General features: G+C 44.2%; 2 protein-coding genes across 2 annotated transcripts; both read left to right on the top strand.

The window, feature by feature from the left end:
* The first annotated feature begins 59 nt into the window (after positions 1-59).
* megf8 (multiple EGF-like-domains 8) lies at positions 60-16,720 on the top strand. The gene is made up of 44 exons (XM_029128502.3): positions 60-476; positions 837-1,023; positions 1,145-1,308; positions 1,399-1,608; positions 1,736-1,916; positions 2,187-2,275; positions 2,396-2,609; positions 2,707-2,890; positions 3,006-3,151; positions 3,245-3,355; positions 3,462-3,613; positions 3,785-3,886; positions 4,069-4,216; positions 4,562-4,725; positions 5,080-5,283; positions 5,517-5,714; positions 5,876-6,157; positions 6,268-6,386; positions 6,490-6,621; positions 6,786-6,899; positions 6,988-7,071; positions 7,319-7,558; positions 7,661-7,845; positions 8,007-8,220; positions 8,331-8,571; positions 8,652-8,784; positions 8,868-9,118; positions 9,316-9,426; positions 9,527-9,645; positions 9,725-9,962; positions 10,048-10,219; positions 10,327-10,490; positions 10,609-10,744; positions 10,820-11,051; positions 11,136-11,262; positions 11,342-11,552; positions 11,672-11,886; positions 11,962-12,157; positions 12,295-12,463; positions 12,567-12,759; positions 12,845-13,015; positions 13,125-13,255; positions 13,334-13,466; positions 13,598-16,720. The coding sequence occupies exons 1-44, from the start codon at positions 453-455 to the stop codon at positions 15,086-15,088; spliced, it is 8,682 nt and encodes a 2,893-aa protein (XP_028984335.1). The 5' UTR covers positions 60-452; the 3' UTR covers positions 15,089-16,720.
* Positions 16,721-17,183: 463 nt separating this feature from the next.
* Positions 17,184-20,331, top strand: LOC114843586 (oocyte zinc finger protein XlCOF6). Its single transcript, XM_029130263.3, has 3 exons — positions 17,184-17,333; positions 17,600-18,096; positions 18,240-20,331. The coding sequence occupies exons 2-3, from the start codon at positions 17,634-17,636 to the stop codon at positions 19,622-19,624; spliced, it is 1,848 nt and encodes a 615-aa protein (XP_028986096.1). The 5' UTR covers positions 17,184-17,333; positions 17,600-17,633; the 3' UTR covers positions 19,625-20,331.
* The last annotated feature ends 5,314 nt before the right edge of the window (positions 20,332-25,645 follow it).

Genomic DNA, 25,645 nt, shown 5'->3' with positions numbered 1-25,645 from the left:
CGGCGCTGTCCTCCGCGCTGCGAACCACCGGTCACTGTTAGCCACGCACCAACACCAAAACAACGGGAATCTGTCTCAAGGATGGACCACGGCGGCCGCGTCGACGCTCAGAAACGCCGGCGCCGTTAGCGGACTGCATTCCCTCCAGATGTGATGTCAGGGTTTTAACATTACAGGTGTCATATTTGCGTGATGATGAAGTACCCAGGAGTGACCTGCCGTGCTAAAATCGGCAGCAGTTGAAGACTGCGCATCTGGATTTGGCTAAGACGCTACCGCTAGCTAGCGAACGAGCTAGCCGAACGCCGTGTCTGCAGCCCAGCAGTACCGTCTCCACTGGTTCGGCATTAGCTCAAGGGGCTAGTTGGCTGTTGGGCTTGGGCCACGCACGGACGACACGTTGGCTCATGCGGTCGCTAACGTTAAACGTGTCGCTGAAGATGTAAATTGCGATGGGTCCAAAGAGACGGGAACTGGTGAGTATGGAAATAGAACTGGACTAACGGTCTGTTGGTGGCAACCCGTTAGCGAGCTTAGCTTAGCAACCCGTTGCGTTAGCTTTGTTTTGATAGCCAGCAGGGAGTCCCTTTAGCAGGATGTGAGATACGCAACCACAAAACCTCGGCGGTGGCACACACACCGTGAGAGCCGACAACCAACGTTCCACGCTATTTGTTGTGGTGTGAGTGAACTGAGTCATTGCATTGTATCATAATGCTCATCAGGTCTTTATTGCGAGCAGTTGTACAGGGTGCGTTGTATTACAGGCTACAGACACACTACTCATTATATTAGAAATTCAAAAACTCTTTGCCGTTCTGCACCCCGTCCTTCAGGCAGAGCCAGCGATGGCCTTCCCTCTCCCTGTCTTCATCCTGCTGCTTCTGCTGGTGGCTAAGTCGCCTGTGTGCCAAGCAGGCGATTGCAAAGGCCACAGGCAGGTGCTGAGGGGTTCACCAGGCTATGTCACAGATGGACCAGGAAACTACTCTGTCAATGGGAACTGCGAGTGGCTCATTAAAGGTATTATGTCCTGGTTTTCTGCCTCAATCATTGCCCTCGATCATTATTAGTTCATTCACAGGAGTGAAGTGAATGTTTTGCAACTATTCATATGGATATTTATGTTCTTTTCATCCTCCAGCTCCCAACAGTAGTTACCGCATTGTGTTGAATTTCACCTTCATGGACACAGAGTGTACCTATGATTACATGTTTGTTTATGATGGAGACTCCTATCAGAGCCCTCTTCTCGCCAGCCTAAGTGGCAACACTTTGCCTCAACCCATCGAAGCCAAATCTGGAACGGTAACTGCTTCGGTCACATTAGGTGAAACCCTCATCACTGTCAGGTGTCAAATTATTTTGATGATTGTTTTTTAATGGTCTTTGTTCCAGATGCTGCTTCATCTCTTCAGTGATGCCAATTACAACCTTCTGGGCTTCAATGCGACTTACACCTTCTCTTTGTGCCCCGGAGCTTGTGGTGGTCATGGTCGCTGTGATCCTTCTACATCCAAATGCCTGTGCCACCAGGGTTGGGGAGGAGCATCTTGTACAACATCGCTGTGCACACAGTCTTGTTCCGTGAATGGCCAATGTGACAAAGTAAGAGTCAGTTTGCAGTCAAAGACTCATTTATCCTTTCTGGATCTATCTCATGTGTTGTGCAGTTCACTGAAACATTAGTTGTTGGCTCAGGTTTCTCTTTCTTCATTCCTCGTTTTTATTTCAGAAAGGCGAACGCTGTCTGTGCAATGCCAACTTTGTGGGTCAGAGCTGTCAGCTCGGGATTCATGATGACGCCGGGGCAGGACAGTGGTGTCGTGTGAGTGACGGAAACCCCTACACACCTCCCAGGACGGCTTCAGCTGGCGTGTACCTGTCCTCCACTGGAGCCTTGTACTTGTTTGGCGGTGAGAGCGACATGTTCTTTGATTCAACTAATGTTTTGATATTTAGTAAACAAACCCACCTTCCACCATATTCTTTACACACTTAAAGTATGTTAATAAACCTTATTTGCTCACCTCTAGTAAATTCTGGCTTTTAACACTTGTTACCAAGACTCTGTCTTATCCCATTCGCATATTGCTGTTTTTGTATTCCTTGTCATTTCAGATTTACTGTTGTTTAGTGACTTTTTTATTGAATGATAATGGTATATACATTTTTTGTCTTTGTAGGGTTTGATCTGAACAGAGCTCTTGGTGACTTGATCAAATACAATTTTACATCCAACCAATGGGAGAGCAGGTCTTACGGTCACTCTCCTGTAAGTTGTCTATGCTCTTCCTGAATCCTGAATTTATATTTTTTTCATAGCTGTTGCACAATTGTTGATAAAATTATTACAAATCAAGTATTTAATATATTTTGTTCCTTAAACTGTCAGGTTGCGCGTCACTCCCACACAGCAGTAGAGTGGATGGGTAATATAGTAATCTTTGGAGGAGAGCTAGCCAATGGCTCCCTGGCCAGTGATGTCTGGATGTACCGTCCAACCCAAGATGACTGGCAACAGTTAGGCTTTTCACACTCGCGTGGTGCTCCTAAACTGGCCAATCATGCTGCAGCAGTGGTAGACAGTTATCTCTATATATTTGGAGGTGGGCTTTGCATTATTTTGTCTATACTTGTATAGCTGAATAAGTAAATGTTACTCAACAGTACCTTTTTACTATGTCTTGTCTTGATCTTTCACAGGTCGTACAGAGGAGGACATGTTTTCCTCTTCTTTGTATCGTTTCGGCCTCCGTGGCTCTGGAAGGTGGGAGACTGTTCAGCCCACTGGTGGGAAGCCCCCGGCCACTGCTGGCCACTCTATGGTATTTCACAGCCCATCCAGGACACTCCTTGTTTACGGAGGCCACAGGCCCACCACTGCCAGGTACACACTTGTTGATGATATATAGTTGAAGATTGTGTGACATTGTAATTATGAAATGATTGTAATTGCTAATCCAACGTCTATAAATGTTAAATTTTGTGTATTTTTCTCCAAGGTTTAGTGTGAGAGTGAACAATACAGACATGTTCCATGTGGACAAGCGGTTTTGGACTTCCTTGCGCTCTCGTTTCCCAGCAACAGGCCCCAGAGAAAGAGCTTTTCATTCAGCCACAGTCATTGGAAATTACATGGTGGTGTATGGTGAGCATCACAGAGATGTTATTGGCATAATTAATTTTAATGAGTGCAGTCCTGTGTATGTACTTTTTTTTTAAACATGAATATTTTTACCAGGAGGGAATGTACATATTCACTATCAAGAGGAGAAATGCTATGATGAGGAGATCTTCTTTTACCATCTGGGTTGTCATCAGTGGGTGTCTAGTGGGGAGAGATGGTCGCTCAGTGAGTTTTTATTGACTTCGTCAACTGTTGCTTTCATACATGATGCATGAACAAGAACAACTAATTTCCTTGAATACAAAACAAATTTCTTCAAAATTTCTTTAAGATGGGGATGCTGTGCGGGGGCGTTACTCACATGTTGCTGCTGTGATGGAGGGGCGAGTGCTGCTGATTGCTGGGGGCTACAGCGGTGTTTCCCTCGGAGACTTGGTGGCTTACAAAGTTCCATTGTTTGTCAGTAGTGATCAAGGTGATAGGGTAAGTGGAAATAATATAAAATGAAATCATCCAAGTCATATCATTGTGAGTCTCGTTTTAGAAACACTTTTTTTTCCAGTAAGCTCTTTTAAGACTGAGGGTACATAGAGTGTGATTGATGTAAGCGACTGATTTTAACTGCACCTCTGTATGTGTGGGTTGCCTCATTAGGATGCTGTTTGCGCCGAGGCACTTGATGAAAGTATGTGCCTTAAGAAACCAGAGTGCAGCTGGTGTGAGGGCCGCTGTCGGGAGTACCAGCCCACTAATCCGGTAAAAATGCCTTTTAATGTTTTAATTCTGTATTTAGCTAGTTCCTGCAAATAAATAGTAAAACACATTGTTCTAATATCCATTCAGATTTTACCAGTCAAAATAAACATCAATTTTATTCATGTATGTTTGAATGTGAGTCATAATTCCCATGATGCAGATCCTGTGTTTTGCTCTTACAGTGTGGAAGTACTGGTTGCCTGGGCCTGGCTCGCTTCCTGTCTGACTGCCAGTCCTGTGTGGTGTTCAGTGGAACCCCAGCTTCTCTGGCCCGTGCCCCTGGTGATTTTGGATGGTGTGTTCAGAATGAGTCCTGCCTACCAGTGTCAGGTGAGACCCAGAGAGGGAGGAAGGAGGGCAGAGGAGAAAAAAAAAAGATGATAGGAGTTGACATGGGAGGGACTAGACTCATGTTGGGCGTGTTTCAGGGATGGAGCACAGTGGCCTGACTACACCCAGTTAAGGTTGGGCAGGTTACTCAAACTATGATTTGACTTGCTTGTCCACTTCCCTTGATTTGGTGCTGCAAGGCCATGTCTTTTTCCTCCTCTGAACACACGCCACACAAAAGTCACGGATCACACAGTGGTATACTCCAGGAAACTGCTGTATTATAGGTTTTCAAGAGGTCAGATGTGTTTTTTGTGTGCTGACCTCTCCCTCTCGGTCTCACAGAGCGAAGTGCGTGCCGTGTGGACCAGATCTCTGGGGCGTACGGCTGGTGGGGGGAGCGTACCCTTTTCCTAACCTCCCTCCACTCCTGTCGCACCGAGAACTATGTCCCGGGACTGCACCTGCTCACCTTCCAGCACCCCCGCAACGACTCCCAGCCTGACAAGGTATGGAGTCCAAATTTCAAGTGCTAACTGTATTAGTTGTGGTTGTAACTCCTTCCCTCGCTGCTTATACTTATCCCTCCTTCCTGCCTCCAGCACTGCTTTCACACTCTGGTCTCTAGTAGTTCTCTGACTTATTCGCCTTATGACGATGCTTTTCGCTTTTTAACCGCTTGACTCAAATGCTCACGTCTGTTTTTTCTTTTTCTCTGTCTGCTTTGCAATGCTCTCATAGCGAAGATTCCCTATTCAAGTACTTTGTCAAACTGCAGATTGTAGAGAATGGAGCTTCTGTTGATGTGTTTTCCACTTCCACCCATCCTCCACTATCCTCCACCCTCCTCACCCCTTTGCCAGGTGTCTATCCTTCGCAGCACCAACATCATCCTTAGTCCTACTACAGAAATGGATGTAGCCCTACAGTTTAGGGGTTTTATTCATCCACTGTGGGGGGCCCCGCCACCTGCATCCCCTCCCACTGAGACTGTCTCTATGTGGGCTCGTATCCAGAGGCTTCATTTTGAGGCTCGAATGGCATCCGGACCCAACTCTAGCCAACTGGTGAGAGAAAGTGCCTGTTAAAACTTGTTCCTATGTTGTTCCTTGGTCTAATTAATCTTGAAAATATTGTTGGCTTGAAAGGGTGACTTATTTTTATTTATATTAGATTTTTAAATTACAGATGGTCTGTAATTTGTGTCCTCTATGGAAGACATTACCAGGACTTTTGCAAGTGTCGTAGAGTTGTCATTGTTAACTGACTGTTAATCCTTTATGCATATTTAAACTATCAGGAGGTGGTCGGGCATTGGGCTGCTCACCAAGAGAAAGAGTTGAAGCTGCTGGGACGTGCAGATGGGAGTAAGCTGTTTTCTAACCTGACCAGGGGCAACCATTACCTTGTTCAGGCTGAGGGTTATCTTAACAACTCAGGCTCAGGACAGACCAGTGAGATGGCCCTCATCTGGAACAGAACATTGCCTGGTGGAAGTGTGAGTACTGGTGCTTACTATTCACCTAAAGACAAATCTTTTGAGACACAAATTAGGAACACGGGTTTTATTTTTTTGTGCAGGTTGTACACTGAGGAAAATTTGTGGTTTGTGGAGTAAGCTATAGTCACAATGACCTTTTGCCTTCCACCTTCTTTTAGGAAATCTCCTTCTTGTTTTTGGAGCCCTACCGCTCCGGCTTCTGCTCAGGCCACTTGTCCTGTCTGGCCTGTTTGTCGGACCAGTCTTGTGGCTGGTGTCCATCTTTGTCCCGCTGCCTACTGCGAGATGGGCCGGACATAGAGCCCTGCCCTGAGAGTGAGAATGCTGAAGGAGAAGCAGAGAAGGGTCAAGGCAAAGGTGAAGATGAGCGCCATCTGCTGTTGGCACCCCAGCACTGCACCTTGTGTGAAGAGTATAGAGATTGCTCTGCTTGTACTCAGGTACAAATGCAACTTACATAAAATATCAACATCATTTTACGAGGTTAATAAATAGAACAAACTGGTGTTTCAGTATTGTTCACTCATGCAAAGCTAACTTCTGTCTCCAGGACACTTATTGTGAGTGGCAGATAAACTCCAACAAGAAAGGTGACTACCAGTGTAGTCGGCGTGGTAGACTAGATGGATCCATACGGGATCCGAGGGGATGTCCTAAAGTCTGCAACCAGTGAGCTGAAAACCTTAATAATTACATACGTGGTTAAAAAGAATCTTTAACTCACAGCTATTGTCCTCATTTCTTCTTATCACTTATTTTTGTTCCACAAAAGGAGGAAGACATGTGGGGAGTGCCTCTCTAACTCCAGCCAGTGTGCGTGGTGTGAGTCAGCCCAGGCCTGCTTCTATTTTGCTGCCTATCTTACAAAATACCCTTATGGAGAGTGCAGGGACTGGTATGACAGGTAATCTCTATTTTTTTTTTAATATGCGTTGGTAAACTCTGTTTAAACACATAATTATTTTATTTATGTATTATTATATATACAACTGTTTTTAGCATACATTTGGTAAGCCAGGGGTTAAAATTATACAATCTAATATTTTAGTTTTCTATTCTTGCCATCAGTGTTCACTCAGTTCCCCAGTGTAAGCAGTGTTCAGCTTTAACCACATGTACAGACTGCCTGCGAACGTTCCAGTGTGGCTGGTGTGGTGACTATAACAATCCCACAATTGGAAAGTAAGTATACCCAATGGTATGACAAACTAATTAATACCCTTATTAATTACTGAGGTTTCCTTGTACTTATTGTTGCACATCTCTCCAGATGTTTAAGGGGAGACTGGGCAGGAATGGATGACGCTTTAGTGTATAACTGCAGTGTTGCTGTTGCTGAAGCACGAGCTGCAAAGTAAGATGTGTATTTTTTACTTTAGTAATTTTATGAAAGTATTTTCTTCAAATAACATACAATAAATACATTTCTGTGGGCTTCTAATAGGTTTCAGCTCGTAAAGCCATTTATAAACCTTGACTGTCACATCAACTAAAATTCTGAACAGAGCTAAATAGATGAACGGATAAGTAAATACAGTGTACCTATATAATGTCCATGTCTGTCCTGTTGTGTTTTTTTTTTTTTTTTTTTTTTTTTTTAGTCCTGAGCCTCAGACCTCTGCTCCCCCTCGTCCTCTGGAAATGGAGATGGAGCTGGAGAATCTGAATGATGAGGAGCGAGATGCTATTTGGTCCTACCCCACTTGCCCTGATGTTGAGGAATGTAGACTGGGACTCCACAACTGTCACCCCTTTGCCACCTGCATCAACACCCCAACCTCCTACGAGTGCCACTGTGAAAGAGGATTCACAGGAGATGGCACTCTGCACTGCAACCAGACGTAAGACACAACTTTCTTCTTAGCAGAAAAGCTCTTTTACTATTTATCAAGATCATCGACCCACCTAAAATCCCCATTTCCGATTTGTTCACTCTTCTCCAGATGCTACAATGAGTGTCGAGAGGGACAGTGCAGCGGTAGCCCCCGGTTTGAGTGTGAATGTTCCCTGGGGTGGACATCTGACCCTGCGACTCTGGTGCTGAGTGGGGTTGAATGTGATGTGGACTGTGGCTGCAACTTCCACTCCACTTGTATTACTGCTCCAGGAATCTGTGACGAATGCCAGGGTAGGTGCTTGGTAGCTTGCTTTAAATAACTTGGGGCCTTTTTTTGCATTTGCCTAATATTAAACCATCCGTGATACTCTTGACTGTTCTATATTGACTAATAGGGAAACAACCACTGCGTTGCCTTTAAATTTCTGAATTTATGCTTCCTTGTCATTTAGACTGGACTACAGGGCCTCACTGTGAGCACTGCCGCCCAGGAAGCTTCGGTTCAGCTCTGGCTGACGGTGGTGGGTGTGTTCCCTGTGAGTGTAATGGTCATGGTGACTCTCTCCGAGGCTACTGTCACAACCAGACAGGGCAGTGCTACTGCACCCACAATACCCATGGACCACACTGTGAGTCCTGTCTGCCTGGTTACTATGGCGACCCCAGGTAAGGAGCCATATCCTGTACAGCTTCAGTCTACATTATCAAACAACTGGTCTGATTTTTGCATTGTCAGATTCTCATACATTTATCTGACATTTATTTCTTGTCAATAGGAACAATGGCACATGCTATCGCCAGTGCCAGGGCAGGTCTGTGCTGCTGTCCTCCACTTCACCCTCCATCATGTCTCTCTCTTCTTCTCTTGGATGGCGAAGTGGCACAGAGGGCAAAGAGGGGCTTTCCCATTGCCTGTGGGTTCTGTCTGTGACTGAAAACCTTGCACCTTGTTTGCCAAGGCAGCTGTGTCCCCCTGTTGCCCTCACTCTACACCCAGACTCACACACGTTTTGTAAAGTGGGTACAAACAACACATTTATGTTTTGTGAACCTTAGGTTTTCATGTTAAATCTATTGTTTTTTGCTGTGTTTTGCAGAGCTCATATGTATATGTGTTTGATGGCCTTCCTCGTTTTCTGGGCAGTGGAGTTGTACATTCAGATCACAACCTGATTGGAGCGTTTTGTGGCACCACAAGGACTCAACCTATAACAGTGGAGGCCACCTCAGGTATTCTTCAAATTTGACGTTTAATTTGTGGCATCTACTGTAAGTTGCTAATTTACTAAAAACCAATGTGACTCTTTCACCAGGTGTAATTTCAGTCTACTTTGAGGCTAACGTTTCTTCAAACAAACCACAAGGCTTCAATGCATCTTTTTGGGTGCGTCGCTGTCACCAGAGCTCTGATGATGGTGAAGAAGGGTCACCTGCATGTCCAGGTGGAGCCCAGTGTCTAGGTGGGCTCTGCCAGTGCCCTCAGGGATATGGAGGACCCCACTGCGATCGACCGTTGTGTCCTCATGATTGTGGAACAGCAGAAGGAAGAGGAGTTTGTAATATAGTAAGAATTATTTTATAGCTGATATTATTACATTTATATTTGGTTTGGGGCGTGTGTTTGAAAATGTATCAAATGTGGAATTTGCTCGGTACAGTTTACTACTAGACTATAAAGTCATCAGTCTTCAGCTGTGGAAAGGCAGAACTCCAGACAGCAACATTCTTGAAATGCTAAGCCCCATGTTTTGGTTGTTTCAGTCTTTGGGACTGTGTGTGTGCTCAGCCAGCTGGGCTGGTTTGGACTGCTCTGTACCTCGGGACCCCAACAGCTTAATTTGGGAAACACTGCTGGACACACAACTTACAGTGGTAGGGCCAAAACCTAACTAATTGCAAAACAATTTAATCTACACAATTAAATAATCATTGTACATAAAGTCATTCATTGATAATCATTGTTGCTCCATAGAACCAGGCCCACAGGTTCCTCCACAGGATGGGCCACTCTCTGGTGGCTGGACCACAGGGAAACCTCTGGATGTATGGCGGTCTCTCCTTGTTGGAGGGCATTTTGGGAAACGTCTACAGGTAGGTGCATGTAATTCCATGTTACATTTATATTATTATTGTGCTATGTGCATATAGTGATGCATCTCTGGTCCATCAGATATTCTGTGTTGGAGCACCGTTGGACCCAGATGTTAACCAGCTCTCTAGAAGAAGGCTCCACTCCTAGTGCTCGATACAACCACGCCTCTGTGCTGCTCACTGCTCATGAGTCTCTGTCTGGAAGCTACAGAGCCAGTCACAACTTTATGTTGGTGGTGGGTGGTGTTACTCCAAATGGTGTTGCCATGGATACCTGGAGCCTGAATCTTAGCAGTTTAGTCTGGAGAGAACACAAGGTTAGAAATTGTCTGTAAAACTAATTTCTGAAGAAATCTATAGTGTCTTTTTTATTTCTTATGAATTAAAGTTCCTCTCTGACAGGGCTCGGTGCTGCCGCCAGTTGCTGGACACACTTTGACATTACGCAGAGATTCCTCTGTGCTGTTGATTGGAGGTTACTCTCCAGAGAACGGCTTCAACCACCATCTGCTGGAGTTTAACCCTCATTCAGGAAACTGGACCATTGCCCCTCACACCGGCACACCACCCACAGGTTTGCTATTTAAAAGTTTGGACATGGTTTCTGCTTAGTAAATCTGTGACTGTTGAGCCTCAACTAAAAATATGAATATGCATTGCTTTTATATGTTCTACATTCAGGTTTATATGGCCACTCGGCAGTCTACCATGAGCAGACAGATGCCATTTATGTTTTTGGAGGTTATCGTTTCCACGTGGAGACTGTTGAGCCTTCAGGCGAGCTTTATAGTCTGTATTACCCCAACCTCACCTGGTCTCTGCTGGTCCCTTCACAGGGTAATAAGGTGAGAGGGCCATTTCCTCTACTCTGTCCCCCCTTACAGAATTGCACACTTCAATTTTCTGTCTGCCCGGTAAATAAAGATAAACTTTTTTGTTTGCTGTTGTTTCTCTGCTACACAGCCCCTGTCCCGATTCTTCCACGCTGCAGCCCTCATCAAAGACACTATGGTCATTGTTGGAGGGAGGACACAAGCAGAAGACTACAGTAACTCTGTGTCTCTGTACCAGATAAACTGTAACACCTGGATACAACCAGGTGACTTTCTCAATAACATAATTATGTCAGAACATTAAGCATGACATGATATTAACTTTTTTTTTTCCTTTTTAGTCTCTGCTATAGGAGATCCAGTAAATCGATCAGTCTCTCTTGCCATGACAAGCTGGGATGGCCGTCTCTTTCTGTCTGGAGGCTTCAATGGTGTCACACTGGGCAGACTTCTAACACTGATGGTGCCCTCTGACCCCTGTGCTGTGCTGCCCACACCAGAGACCTGCAACACCACCACAGGCAGTTGCATCTGGTGTAGGGGGACTTGTGCTTCTTCTGACACCGCAGAGAGGTAACATGGTTTTTAAAAAGCTAATAGTTAACATTAGATTTTTATATTATGTCTTACTGGATTGTCTTTTTCTCTCTCCAACAGAATGGGTTGCCTCACTGGCCAGTCATCGTGCTCCCCAACCCCTCGTCAGCCAGATCAGTGTCGCAGACTGAAGACCTGCAGTGAATGCCTTGCCCGACACCCTAAAACATTTTCAAGTCCATCTCAGGTAACATACAACACAGAAGCTCTAGCACAAATGCAAATAATAGTGTGTGTTTACCAGCTAAAATCTGTTTAATTCCCAGCATTCTCTACAGTGCAAGTGGTGCACGAACTGTCCAGAGGGGGCCTGTATCAGCAGCTCTGTTAGCTGTACATCTGAACATGACTGTCGGATCAATCAGAGAGAAATATTTCTCTCCAGCAACTGCACTGAAACAAGCTGTGAGGCTTCAGACTGCCCCAAGTGTACTGCTTCTGGAAAATGCATGTGGACTCGTCAATTCAAACGCACAGGTCTGAGTGTACTGTAATTATGTTGTATTACATTTTCAGTATTTTAGCTGACTTTTGGTAATTAGGATTTAAGTCACTTTGTAGTGTGCCACTAAAACAGACTGTTATGTATGTTGCAGGTGAGACAAGGCGCATCCTGAGTGTAAACCCCACCTATGACTGGACGTGTTTCAGCTACGCCCTCCTGAACGTCTCACCTATGCAGGTGGAGTCGTCTCCTCCTCTGCCATGCCCCCCACCTTGCCACAGTCTTCATACCTGCAGCCTTTGTCTGAGCTCCAGAGGCTCTGACGGGGGCTGGCAGCATTGTGTGTGGAGCATGGCGCTGCAACAGGTAAAGCTTTATTTGTGCGTTTTTGTTTATAAAAGAATTCTAATAAGTGGCTAACGTCTTTCCCCTCTTTTCTAGTGCATGAGTCCTTCTTTCATGCCACTGCGGTGTGAGGCAGGTCAGTGTGGCCGTCTTCTTTCTGGGGGTGACTCTTGTTCTCCACAGTGCTCCCAGCTCACCCAGTGCTCACAGTGCATTGCCAGGCCCCAGTGTGGCTGGTGTGCTAGTCGTGGGGGCAACGGAGCCGGACGCTGCCTGCAAGGGGGCCTTGATGGTGAGGAAAATCTCATGGATCAGAGAATTGTAGAGATTGTAGAGTCTAAGCAGCCGATTGTTTTAGTGTTTATCTTTTGCACGACTTTTCTTTCCTGAACCCTGATTAACTCGCCTCCTATCATTCTTGTCTCCCAGGTGTCAGTGAGGGTGTTTGTCCACAGAAAAACAGCAGTTGGTCTTTTCTCCACTGTCCAGAGGAGGATGAGTGTGCCAATGGCCATCACCACTGCAACAGCACCCAGGACTGCCACAACCTACCCCAGGGCTACCACTGCACCTGCAAACAGGGTTACATTCTCAGCAGGTAACGGTTGATACACAGGGATTGTTCAACAATAAGCAGCTGCTTTTCATTGTAAAGTGGAAATATTTAGCCAATGATTCATCCTCTCTTTTTTTTTCTCCAGTGTTTCTGGTCAGTGTGAGCCAGTTTGCGCCCAAGGCTGTGTGAATGGGACATGTGTGTCTCCAGGCATTTGCCAGTGTCATTTTGGCTTTGTAGGCGATAACTGCTCCTCCCAGTGCAGCTGCAACAAACATAGCAACTGTGCTGGTGTAAATAAACCAGATGTTTGTCTTGAGTGCCACAATAACACCATAGTAAGTGCTGATCGTAATCGCATCAGTACATTGTTCTTCTACTTTTTGTTGTGTATATTGATTTTTTTTTCCTTCCCCCTTCTAGGGTAAACATTGTGAGAAGTGTAAGCCACTGTTTGTGGGTTCTGCCAAAGGGGGTGGCACATGTCGTCCCTGTCGAGAGTTTTGCAAAGGAAACAGTGCTGTGTGTCTTTCCCGGAATGAACACAAAAAAGCCCTTGAAAACCCACGACTCTTCCCTCTAGACCCTAACAGCGTAAGTGTCTAAATTATTTTTTGTCTTTTATTGTTAGTAGTTAAATAATAAGCACATTTTAGATTCTTTATTTTATTTTAAATATTATGCTTTATCATTGGCCTTCCAGATTCAGAACTGGGTGTCTGAGGGTCCCACAGAAGAGAACGCTGTGTGTGTAAGCTGCCAGAACAACAGTGTGGGAGACAAGTGTGAGAGCTGTCTCAGTGGCTACTTCCTGCTTCAGGGAAAGTGTGAGAAGTGAGTAATCGTCAAACTCAGATTGTCATCTCTTCATTGTATTTGGGCTTGATAGACTGATTTTTTTGTCTATTGCAGATGTCAATGTAATGGACATGCAGACACGTGTAACGAACATGATGGCACTGGTTGCCCCTGCCAGAACAACACAGAGACATCCTCCTGTCTAAGCAGCCCTCAGAGTGACCGGAAAGACTGCTACAGGCAGCAGGTCTGTACACGCTGCACCGAAACATACAGGATGTTGCGTGTGTCACAGTGTAAAATCAAAGCTATATTAAAAACAGTGTTGTGACTGTTGTGTTCACTAATGATGTTTCATGGTTTTGTGCTTTAATTTAGTGTGCCAAGTGCAAAGACTCTTTCAATGGCACACCAGTGAACGGACGTCAGTGTTACCGTCAGTTCAACGTGGACACTGAGTGCTGCTTTGATCCCACATCCCAGACCAACTGCTTCCATGATCCCACCATCCGCAACCTTCCCAAAGGGCGCACCGTCTTCTTTGCTGCCCAGCCAAAGTTCACCAATGTGGACATCCGGGTCACCATTGATGTGACCTTTGGTGAGGTGGAGGTGTACGTGTCTAACTCTCACGACACCTTTATTGTGGATGTGGACCGCTACACAGGGATTCACACCATTAAGATTGAGGAGGATTCTGTGACTCGGGGAACAACAATGGATAAGGATTCTCCTCCATCCCCTATAAAGGTATTTGCCAACGCCTCATCCAACATTGGAGGTCCAGTGCTCTCCCACAACCCACTGCAGCTACAAGCAAAATCCCCGGGGGCAGAGAGAGAAATTAGAGAGGAGCGTGCAGAAGGACTCATCACTTACATCACTGTGTGGAAACCACAGACCGTGCTTATTGTTCGTGGTGTTCGAGATCGCGTGGTCATCACCTTCCCCCACGAAGTGCACTCACTTAAGTCCAGCCGCTTCTACATCGCACTGAGAGGTGTGGGAACTGATGATAGACAGGGAGAGTCACAGGGCCTGCTGTTTTTGCGACAGGACCAAGCACACATCGACCTTTTTGTCTTTTTCTCTGTTTTTTTCTCTTGCTTCTTCCTCTTCTTGTCTGTCTGCGTCCTCCTGTGGAAGGTTAAACAGTTCCTGGATTTCCGTCGTGAGCAGCGTCGCCACATCCAGGAGATGACAAAGATGGCATCAAGACCGTTTGCTAAACTGACCATATACCTTGAGCCAGAGGAGCCTCAGCTCATCTACTTGCCTTCAGCTGGTGGAGGACTGGGGGGCAGCACTGTATCCCTTGCCCATGCCCGCACTGGCAAATTTGGAGGAGTGGTGGTGGGCCAGAGGGGCAGGGCCGGAGCTGTTTCTTACAAACATGACCCAGGCTCCGGACCCACAGCCCACCATCACCATCACCTCACCCTGGGTGGAGGTGGCAACAGTGGCCAGCATCTGCCACTACACTACCTGAACACCCATCACTACGCCAGCACTACAGCTGGCAACCCGGCCTCCCATCACCACCCATCCACTTTCACTGGCTACCAGCACTTTTGCCGTTCTGACCCTTTCCTCTCTCAGCTCATGGGCTTTTCTTATTCTTCCTTTAAAGTAGGGCCCATTACTCTAGAGCCCACAGATGACGGCATGGCTGGAGTGGCCACTGTCTTTTTTCAGTTGCCTGGAGGTGTTCTGGCTCCAAATCGTGCCTGTCTTGGCTCCGCACTGGTTACTTTGCGTCAGAACCTGCAAGAGTACTGTGGCCATGGCAACGGAGGAGGGCACCCAGGGGCAGGAGCTGGGCGCAAGGGGCTGCTAGGGCATCAGCACCTGACCACTATGGCTATGTGAGGAAACAATATATAAATGGAAAAGACGGATAAGAGATAAGACTGTGAAGTGTTTGATAGATAATGAATATGTTTTTGAAAGAAACCCTCCTGCAGTGTCAAAGTTGGCTAATGTGAGCATTTTGAACAGAGTTGTACATACACTGTATAATGAATTTAGTGTCTTTTATTGTATTCTGTATTGCTATACTGTATTTCAGTGCTTCACATGACCAAGTCAGCTGTCTCTAAAATGCACTACAATTGCTAAACGTATCAACAAAACATCATTGCATCTTGTCTGTGATCACTACAAAGGTATGGGCACACGGATAGCCAGTCTGACACAAAGACTGAAGCTGGATGGTCAGTAAAATGTTTATTGACCGTCAGATGTGTTAAGGAAAACATCTGCTCACTTTAGAACCAACTGTGCTTTATACCCTCAGAAGTGACAATCAAAATTGCCATTAAGAACCAAAGATTTAATCTTGGTTCAGCATAATGTGCAAGATTTTGATTGTCAGCTCAGTGGAAGAAAAAAGTCAGAGTTGCTTGTACGATGTTTTTTATATAATCGTCATATGAGTAATTTCTAATTGTTACAAAGTATATGACTTCTAAGCGATTATGTTTATGATGAACTAATCCTGCATATTCATTCATCTGCTCTGTTTCCTTGGTATTTTTCTCCTGGTTTGCCTTCACTTCTTGCCTTGTCTGAGTCACCTGGCTTACACTTAAAACTTGTGTCCATGGAAAGTTTGTGGAAGCTTCTGGAACCGTTAATAATAATAATAGGTTTTACTCTTCATTTCATTACTTGTTTTTGTAAAAGAAAATATTAGAGATAATGTTTTTATTATCAATCTTCAGTTGCTGACACTACATTAATTTCAAACAGGACTGAGTTTGTCCATATAATTAATGGAACAATGCGTCCCATTGATTACATTTTGTTTATGTGAAATGTTTATCAGTGTTTGGCTAGCTTTACCAGACTCAGGCAGTGCGTCTGCTTAGATGATTGTAATAGCAAATCATAGTGACAATTAGAAAAAAAAAGCGGAACAAAACAGTTTGAGAAATATTACTCTTAAAATATAAAATATGTAAACAATGAATGGATGTCTTTGTTAGAAAGTTCTCCTGGTGAGAGGTTTATTAGATGACTTGAAAGCATTCTTGATTGCAATGAGACTGAATGACTTGTTCACTGGTTGGTGTTGGCATTTCTTTTTATATTTATTTTCATATTTGCACTGCATGGAGCCAATGAGTCCCTTTTGTCTATGGGAAACACTAAGTGGATGCCGTCCAGCCTCAGCTGGCACACAGTCATGTCATGGGTGAACTCAGAATGGTGCTACAGACTTCTTGTCAAATGGAACAATGAATTTCATTGAATGCTCACAAAACTAAGCAAACCTAGTTCAAATAAATACTGTCACTATTTATAGGAGCCCTCCACATAAAGCATTAACTGTTTTATTCTGGTCATCTATTTTTGTGTATGTTTTTTCAAACATACTTTATTTTTGTACATATTTTTGGTTGTGATTTGTTTTTTGTTGAAAAGAAGGGAACAGTCTTGTACAGAAGATAGCATAAAGATTCTGTCCTGAGTCGGCTGGAATAAAGTCTGTGGAACATGTTCTCTGGTGTGTGTGTGTTATATAGATAAATGAGTCGAGTCCAGATGTGAGTATTTACCAGAACACTACCAAGGTTTATATGTTCGCTATCCTGTTGAGGACAGAAAACCTGGAGAAAAGTTGTTAATAACTAGACTATTAATACAGATGTTGTCGTGGCAGAGTTTATATACACTTTAGATGGTCTCCACATCCTTTCAGCATCAGAAGAGGAGTGATTTTCCCGGTACCTTGACAGAATCTTCCCAGATCTTGAATAGAACTTTAACTCATGCTCAGTAATAAACGACGCCCAAGCTCATTCTCCGCACAATGTGTCGTTGCCTTTTCTATAATTAGTTATTATTGATTGCCGTCTGTTATACGCAGCTTACGTTTGGAAATGTATCCACCAATGAAAAAGTCAATACAAGTTTCCTGAGGACGGCTGATTTTGTTGGCTGTCGCTTTAATCGCATTGTGGGCTGCAGCGTAAACGTCGCTGGTCTGCGCTGATTGGCCAGAAACACCGGAAGTGCTGTGCTTTTTTTCTGTGTTTTTACCACTACCTACACACCTCAGCCAGCCGTCATTAAACCATAGTCCATCATCTGAACCGTGTCGTTTACAACAGTAAGTGTCTTCTGTATGGAGGGCAAACGCTAAACAACAATGACATATTCACCGCATAGAGAGTTGTTATAAAAGAACCACAGTGCTAGCATTGGTGCTAGGCTAATGCAGGACGTTACAGCTCATTGTAGCTTTGTCGCTAACGTTTAATAACACACGACTAAAATAGAAATTAACGAGTGTTTGTACTTTAATCATTGATTTGTGTGTAGCTGTATTTGTCTTCCAGGATGTTCACTTTAGTTCCGCTTTTTTCTCACCCACAGCGCATTGAAAATACGAAATTCAAATGGTGATAACATGAAGAAATCTACCAAGAACTCTTTGCTAAACAAAGCAAAAAGAGAGGAGGAACACCACGATGTGGTGAATCTGACGTGTGAAAATGGATCAGAGTTCGATGGGAAAGAAGAGCAAGACGGCAGTGAGGTTTACACTAATTCACATGGTCTTAACATCCAAATCAAAGAAGAACCACATTTGCAGGAGATCAGTGAGGAGAACAACGACAGAGACAAGTCAAGGTGTTTAGACGCTAAGCCTGACGCTGTGAAATCCAGGTCAAAAGGTCAGCATCAACAGGGACACATAAAGGACGAGTGTGATTCTGACCAGTCTGATCGGTCAGAATATGAATTCACTGGAGCTGCTGTCAAGGAGGAGTCAGAGTCGTGGATTAAAGTGGAAAAGGACATTAAAGAGGAGCCAGAGGATCCAGACGACATCCAGGAGGATAATGGAGAAGGAGATGAGTTCTACAAAGGTACAGAGCAATAATGTAGGACACACAATTCCAGAGGTTTCTGTTGTTTGTTATTTGAAGCCACGTTGAAAGTATTTAGACCTTTAAAAGTCACTGTGTATCAAGTGTCAAATACTTAATCTGTGTCTTTCTCTTCTGCTTAGACTCATCATCTGACTTTTATCCGTGCCCTCACTGCACCGTCTCATTTACTGACTTGGACTTCTTGGAGAAGCATGTCAAGTGGGTCCATCAAAAAGAGTATCTGGCCAATTTAAAAAAATGCCTTTCAAGCCGGACACTAAACCTCATCCCTAAATACACCTGCACAGTCTGCAGCACCACCTTTACCTCCAAAGTCCACCTCAGGGTCCACGTACGTGAAACCCATCCTTCTGCTCCTCCTCGCAGGCTCCACCCCTGCCCTACCTGTGCACGCAGCTTCCAGTACCTCAAGAATTTGAAGAATCACTGCCAGCGTTGGCACAACATGTCTGTGGTGACTAGAGGAGGGCACCTCAGCTGTGCAGACTGTGGGAAGAGCTTCAAAGCTACCTGGGGTCAGGGGCCTCATTTGTGTCATGAGCCAGACAACACGGAACATGAAGATAAACCAGTTTGTCTAGACACAGGGGTGCAGTGTCCAGAGTGTGGCAAAAAGGTGTGCACACCTCAAAGCCTGGAGGATCACATGCGCACCCACACGGGCGATCGCCCATTTGTTTGCAAAGACTGTGGCAGGAGGTTTGTGGAGCGCAGTGGGTGGCGGCAGCACATGAAGATACACACAGGGGAGAAGAACTACAAATGCCAGGTGTGTGAGAAGGCCTTCTTAAGATCACACCACCTGAAGTGCCACCTTACCACACACTCTGGCAAGAAGGAATATTCCTGCTCTGAATGTGGAAAGGAGTTTGGATTCAAGTCCAGTCTGGATCTTCACCTGAGGACGCACTCCAGTGAGAAACCCTTTCATTGCAACGTGTGCGGGAAGAACTTTAACACCAAGAGAAACCTGAGGGTACACTCCAAAGTTCACACCAATGAAAAAGCTCACCAGTGTGGAGACTGTGGGCTGAAGATCGGAGACCTTGGGACTCTGAAAATACACCTGCGGACTCACACTGGAGAAAGGCCTTACCACTGCACAGTCTGCGGCAGTAGGTTCATTCGTCTCGCACACTTGAGGAACCACCAACGCACCCACACTGGGGAGAGACCGTACAAATGCAATGAATGCGACAAGAGTTTTACTCAGTCTGGTGACCTGGTAAAGCACAAGAGGATACACTCTGGGGAAAAGCCGTTTGAATGCCCAGACTGCCACAGATGTTACACCTCCTCTGGTGATCTGGGTAAACACCGGAGAAGCCACACCAACCTGCGTCCCTACACATGTCAAGAATGTGGAAAAAGCTTCCGCTTGTCGGGGCATCTGAAAAGTCACATGTTAACTCACACAGGGGAAAAACCGTACTGCTGCCCGAACTGCCTCCGCAGGTTTGCTCGTTCACACCATCTTTCCGGGCATGTGGCTAAATGTCGCTGAAAATGTCTGAAAATCTGCCACTAAGCTACTCCTGGTTTAAAGAGGAGGTAATGGGAACTGTATACATGCTATTAAATATTTAAATTATTGAATAAAAGTAAAAAAAATTATCTGTAAATCTTGGATTACATGAACTTTCTGTAACCGTATGGATTCAGATGACTGTTCTAACTTATTATGAAAAGTAAACCGGATTATTTTTATTGCACGGACCCATTGAGAAGCACTACATCAGACCTTGTACATGTTCAACATTGTTTTTTAAACTATTGTAATGGAGGTTTGAAGACATGGTGTATGACAAGATGATAATGAAATATTTGTCATCTTTGATTATTACTGTCTGTAAAAAATATAGTCAATAGTTAAAGGGTGCATGATTACCAAGTGCAATGCTTCCGTGTGTTAAGTTACTAAAGAGGGGAATTAATTCATAGAATTAAATAAGATAATCTTTATTCATCCCACAGTGGGGAAATTTATTTCAATTCAGTTAAATGAATAAGCACAGTTTCTACATCTATAATGTTAACATATTTTATCCAAATTATTTCTTGAGTATTATTAATTACATGAAAAAATGATTCAAATGGTTAAGTGGACCCTGAGTTGGAATCAAAACAAAGATGGCGGCTCAACGGTTACAGTCAAAGTTGGCCTTGCATCCAAGAGAGAATTGGAACTTTGGAAATAAATAGTTAAAGCAATTTTATCGTGTTGAACGATTTGTTTTTACCTTTGTTGGTTAAAAAGTTTGGAGCATTCTCAAAATGACAGCGCCGTCTTACGAACTTCTTACGGGTGTTTTGATGGCTCAGCTCTTCCAATACATTAGCGTTAGCTGTGGACACGAAGCTAACGGCGGCTAACACTAGCTACATGAGGAAGTCCACTGAGCGGGTTTAACCCGCGTTTAAACTCTGGACTCAGTCCGTGGCTTCCGTGCCTAAACACATTATACAGGTAAGGACACGTTTTCGTTTTACACTTAAACAAACTCCGACTTCAGCGTTTATTTCAGTGAAGTAAAATCACAAGTAGTGTTGGCTTTGTGAAAAGTTTGTCAATGTGACGGTGGGACGAGGCACATCCCTGCTAATGTTTGCTGTTTGTAATGTGGTTATAGACTTCCTGGAAACGTTTTGCCTTCAAAGCAACTATTAAACTTCAGAGCCGCATCGTTCTTTTACAGTTAAATCTATACGTATTATTCAAAAAAAGCTACGAGCCAGACGTGATGTTTTGCTGGTTTCATTGACACCAATATGTCAACGTGAAGTCCTCTTTTATCCACTCATTAGCTGAACTGCGAATTTGAATAAGAAATGCTTACAATTTAGACATAAACAGTGTTTATAAAATAATACAATTGAACATTACTAAACATTGACTTCATCTGTTTACATATTTTATAATGGCTCATTATAATGACAGATGACTCTAACACCAAGTGCCCCTTATTACGTTGATTACAAACACTGTAAGAAAATCTAAATTTTATTTAACGCTGAGATGTCTCAGTGTTTAATGTTTTCATCCACAAACTCATTTCTGCCGTCTCTGTTTTTAGTTTTGTTCCCCTGCACACAACAGGGACCCTGCAGCTATCATCCCGTGAAACTTTGTGGTTCTATTGTCAAAGAACTGCACATGAAATCAGATCCAGTTCACCCTCGAAGACTGACGCCAGTTAATCTGCTAAAACAGGTGGATGACACAGGGAAAGTGTAGCAAATGTTTTCTTACAGGAAAATGCCTTGTCCACCGAAATGGGATCAAGCGACCATTTTGAAGTAAGTGACACACCCACAAAAACTCCACTCCAAGGTGGAGAGAAGTTGAAAAATGAAAAGAGGGGGATGATGTTAGCTGTAAACAAGTCAAAGGGGAGCCAGCAGAGCTAGAGATGCTCCAAAGCTGCCGTGTAACAAAGTTTGGGAATTGGGAATTTGAAGGCCTGAGACATTTCCTAAGGGATGGACTGAGCCACGCTTAACTGGAAACCGAAGAGAGAAGTGTCAAGCTGCACAAGTGAGTCACCTGATCTACTCTTTGCCGAACTCTGTTCAAGTCCTGATAAGAAAGTTACTTGTTGGAATGGCAATTTTGTGCTCAGAACAGAACAAGCACAAGAACAGCATTATTTTCCTACGATCTACTAAACTGTCTGAAGATAAATTGTGAGGGTTAAGTTCATCATTGAACAGACAGTTCATAGATGGGTAAATGACCTAAACAGTAAATGTATTTTGGGTTATTGTTAGTGTAAAAATGTGAGAGAGTTTACTGATAGATTCTGGAACGTATAAGCTCCTCATTATATTGACTTTATTTGATTTTTTTTTCTAAATACTGGGGAAAAAACACATGTGATCACTCTTGTTGGTTTCATTGGCACTGAGTGAATGACTCAAAACTGTATGTGCACTGTCTGGGCAAAACATTATTAAGTTAATAGGTTTAGTTTTTTTGCTTACCAGAAGCATGGAAGGCACCTTGTCTCTTAGTATTATCCACCGTACAATGTGTGAGAACATCATGACAAGGAAAATGTTTTAACCACTGTGGTCCCAATTACAGAGAAAAATGAAACTGTTGGTCGTAGCGTTTTGTTTTCATAAAAAGGTTTAATTGTATAATTTCAAATTGTATGATATTGTGTGTCAGCAGAGGCAACAGCGTCAAACAGCAGAGTCATATAAGAAATTATAATTGACAAAGGAAACATCAGGCTGCTTATGAAATATAATAGACAAACCTAATCATTTAAGTAAGTACACAGGAGAAAAACAAAATAAAATGGTCATAAAAATTGGATCAAATGCTATTTGAGTGTTTTCATGTACTTTTTTTTGTTCATGTCTCTCTTATTTTCTCTTTGGATTGGAAAATATATCTTCCCCTAGAACAACGGAGGAAAACTTGCTCACACTTTCATTTGCACCCAGGATATGCATCACTAGGACAAGGGCTACAACCAAACCTGTCTCGGTCAATTCGGTGGGAATTGGCCTATTATTTTTATGTCCGCAATTACAAGGACAGAGCAGTAACTACGACTGCAGCACAGATAACAAAGATATATTTAGGAGTAAATAATATTGACTGTACCTTTGTTTAAAGCTAGAATCAATACTTCTTAAAGTGTGTCCATTTTTCATTTAGCCGCGTCATGTCTGTGCGGAGGAGGGGCAGAGAGATGAATGGGTGGATCCTCTAATTCCCCCTGTTGCAGTTATCATAATTGTTGAACAACCACGGTTTTTAAAGATCGGGCTCGTAGAGAGGCAGGCCACACAAAGAAAGTTAATAGATTTGGAAAATTGAGATAGATTGCGCAGCAGCCGTTTTTGGAATGTTCCATTGGCGTGGCAGACAGATGGACAAATATGATCCGGGGATGAGGAGGTGGGAGGGATGCTGCGGCACACGAACGCAGGGTGGCAGAGAACGCATCCTTACAAATCTAGGTGTTACTGTTTACCCCTTCCATTCAGTGTGTGTTTGTGGCTCATCATCTGGTGGGTGATAGCCGGATGCGTCACAGTGTGAGGCCCACGTCGGCTTCGGAGCAGATGCACTGGCAGATGAATTTCCCCAGAGAGGCTGCAGCGATACAGCAGTAGTTCCTCTCTTGAGGCACCAGGGGGAAATGGATAGCTGTGGAAAGGATGCTTCAGGGAATAAGCAAGCCCAGGAAATGTCCGTCTCTCTGGAGTTTGAGCCATTTGAAAGAACTTCTGTGTGGAATGACTGTGTGCATTATATATAGAAGGTATCTTTTTATGTCCCGCTGTAAAGCAGCAGCATGCCTGCGCCACCCGACCTCATAAACAGTGTTGTTTCAGCAGATAGTGCTCCCCATGTAGGACCTCTGACCCTCTCATTGTCTGCTGAAGATGGCTTTTAGAACCTCTAAAGGATATTTTACAGCAGTGATTTATCCACAGGGGCCTACATTTGTTTCCATCCGTTTTGATATCGGTCATTGTTTTCACATTTGATGCATTCGGGCTTTTCTCTGCTCCTCAGAAATCTGTCCCATATCCAATTTTCCCTCTTCCCATGTCCAATTTTCCCTAATATTCAGATGATTATGGCACGATGCTTTCCTTCCCTCCTTTTAGCATTCTACTTTTTTTTTTCACTCCTGCTGCTTTTTTCCCCTGATTCTCTTCTCACTTTCCTCCTTAGGTTCTGACATATAGCTACATGAAATGAATGTTTACGGTGAAATTATATTTACTCACCACAGTAGAGTCTACGGTGGCCGAGAGCCTACTGCAAATCATCCACAAATCGAAACATAAACCCTACATTTATTTAGTTTTCCCCGTCCCAAAGCCAAATGGCAAAAAACATTTTCAATCTGCCACCTTTGACAGACAGTTGCGAGTGTTTTAGGTTGCATCTTGAGAATTAATTTACCCCATATTGAATCCTATAAAAGTCCAGGTGAGGGGATTTTCTTTTTGTGATGTAATTTGAGCTGTTCAATTTTCCTTGTACTTACTGTCTATATTTTTGTCAATTTGGCAGAGGAACACATTTTGTGCGTTGGTGCTGGGTGTCACTGATGTCGTCACGCCGCTGTGGTTTTGTTGGTTGGCCTCAGAGGTCAGTGTGTGGGAAGAGATGGTGGCTCTGCGGGGCTTTGCCGCGTCTCTTGGCCTGTCCCTTCGGGCTCCGGCAGGCCCGCATCCACTTCTCTCATTCATGAAAGGGTCAACGCACGGGTCAAAACACACAGTTTGACTCCCCGTAACTCACTGGTGTGTGTGGGCGTAGATGAAACTGGGTATTTTGTGGGCCTTTGGTAAGCTGCAGCTGGTAGCGGCGTTTACTTCTTCTCTCCCTCTCAAGTCCAAATGTGCCTAAAAGCATGGCTCACACAAAGGAAGGAGAGAAAAAACACCATTAAATTGTGTTGCATTGAGTGCTGAGAGTGGGCTGCCGAGATACACATAAAGGGCTGGAAAGACACTGTTTATTCCCTATTAGTATCACCACGCTGACAGGCTGGTCAAGAGGTAAGGAAGATTTCTCTCTCCCTCAACAACTTGTAATGCTAGCACAGAAACAGTGCCGGTCCAGACCAAGGTGTTCCCCACCAGGCCAGCTGCTGTCCTAGTGACTGCTGGAGTGGATCTCTTGACCACGGCCTCCCTCCTGCTTTCATCCCACTGTGACCTCTTGCTCTTTCTGTCTCTTTAGTGGAGGGATAGAGATGTGGAGGGCGAGAGAGGCTGACAGTGTGCGCTCCCCTGCTCAGTAAATATGAACTGCACCCAGCAGACAGACTCATTCATCACAGGGGAAAGTGGAGGGAAAGGGGGTGGGAGGCAGGATGGAGGAATACAGAAAGGACTAAGAGAAATGTCCAAAAGACAGAGAGGCAGCGAGAAAGAGGAGGAAGAGGAGAGGTAGGAGGAATAGGAAGCAGTTGGAAAGAGGATGAAAGAAAGGAAAGTGTTCTGGGTGAAATGAGTGGGAGAGAGAGATAACAGGCTGCAAAGGGGGAGACGGTCCTAGATGATTGAAGGATAAATAAAAGATAGCGGATGTGCATAGAGAGGAGAAAACCTCAAGCATGAGAAAACTGATGACCTATACAAGGACATTGTGTATCTCATCACCAAGAGATTTTATGTAGTGATCACTGCCTTTAGGCATCTCATTATTAGAGCAACATTAGTTTTGCTGGCCTACAGACAGGAAGCTTGTCTCACTCAGGCTTATTGCTTCCCACATTTTGACCTCTGATATCTGCCTCCTGTGTAACGTGTGTGTGAACTGAATTTTTGATTCATGTTCGATTTTAAGGGCCATTTAGGCGTGCGATAGAAAAGAATGTTAAATTATCATTATCCTCCAACTTCTGCAACTTGTGTATCCCCGCCCTAGGCTCTTTCCTTCCTGTGGAACACTGCATGTTTACTGTAGGTGGGTTGTGCCTTTTTTTTTTTTAAAAAAAGACAAGACAATTTCCAAAAAGACGAATTCCAGTGATTATTTGTACAA

This window comes from Betta splendens, chromosome 16 (genome assembly GCF_900634795.4).
Source record: "Betta splendens chromosome 16, fBetSpl5.4, whole genome shotgun sequence".
NCBI lineage: Eukaryota > Metazoa > Chordata > Actinopteri > Anabantiformes > Osphronemidae > Betta > Betta splendens.
The sequence above is the reverse complement of the archived record's forward strand: the minus strand, read 5'-3'. Positions and strand labels throughout refer to the sequence as shown.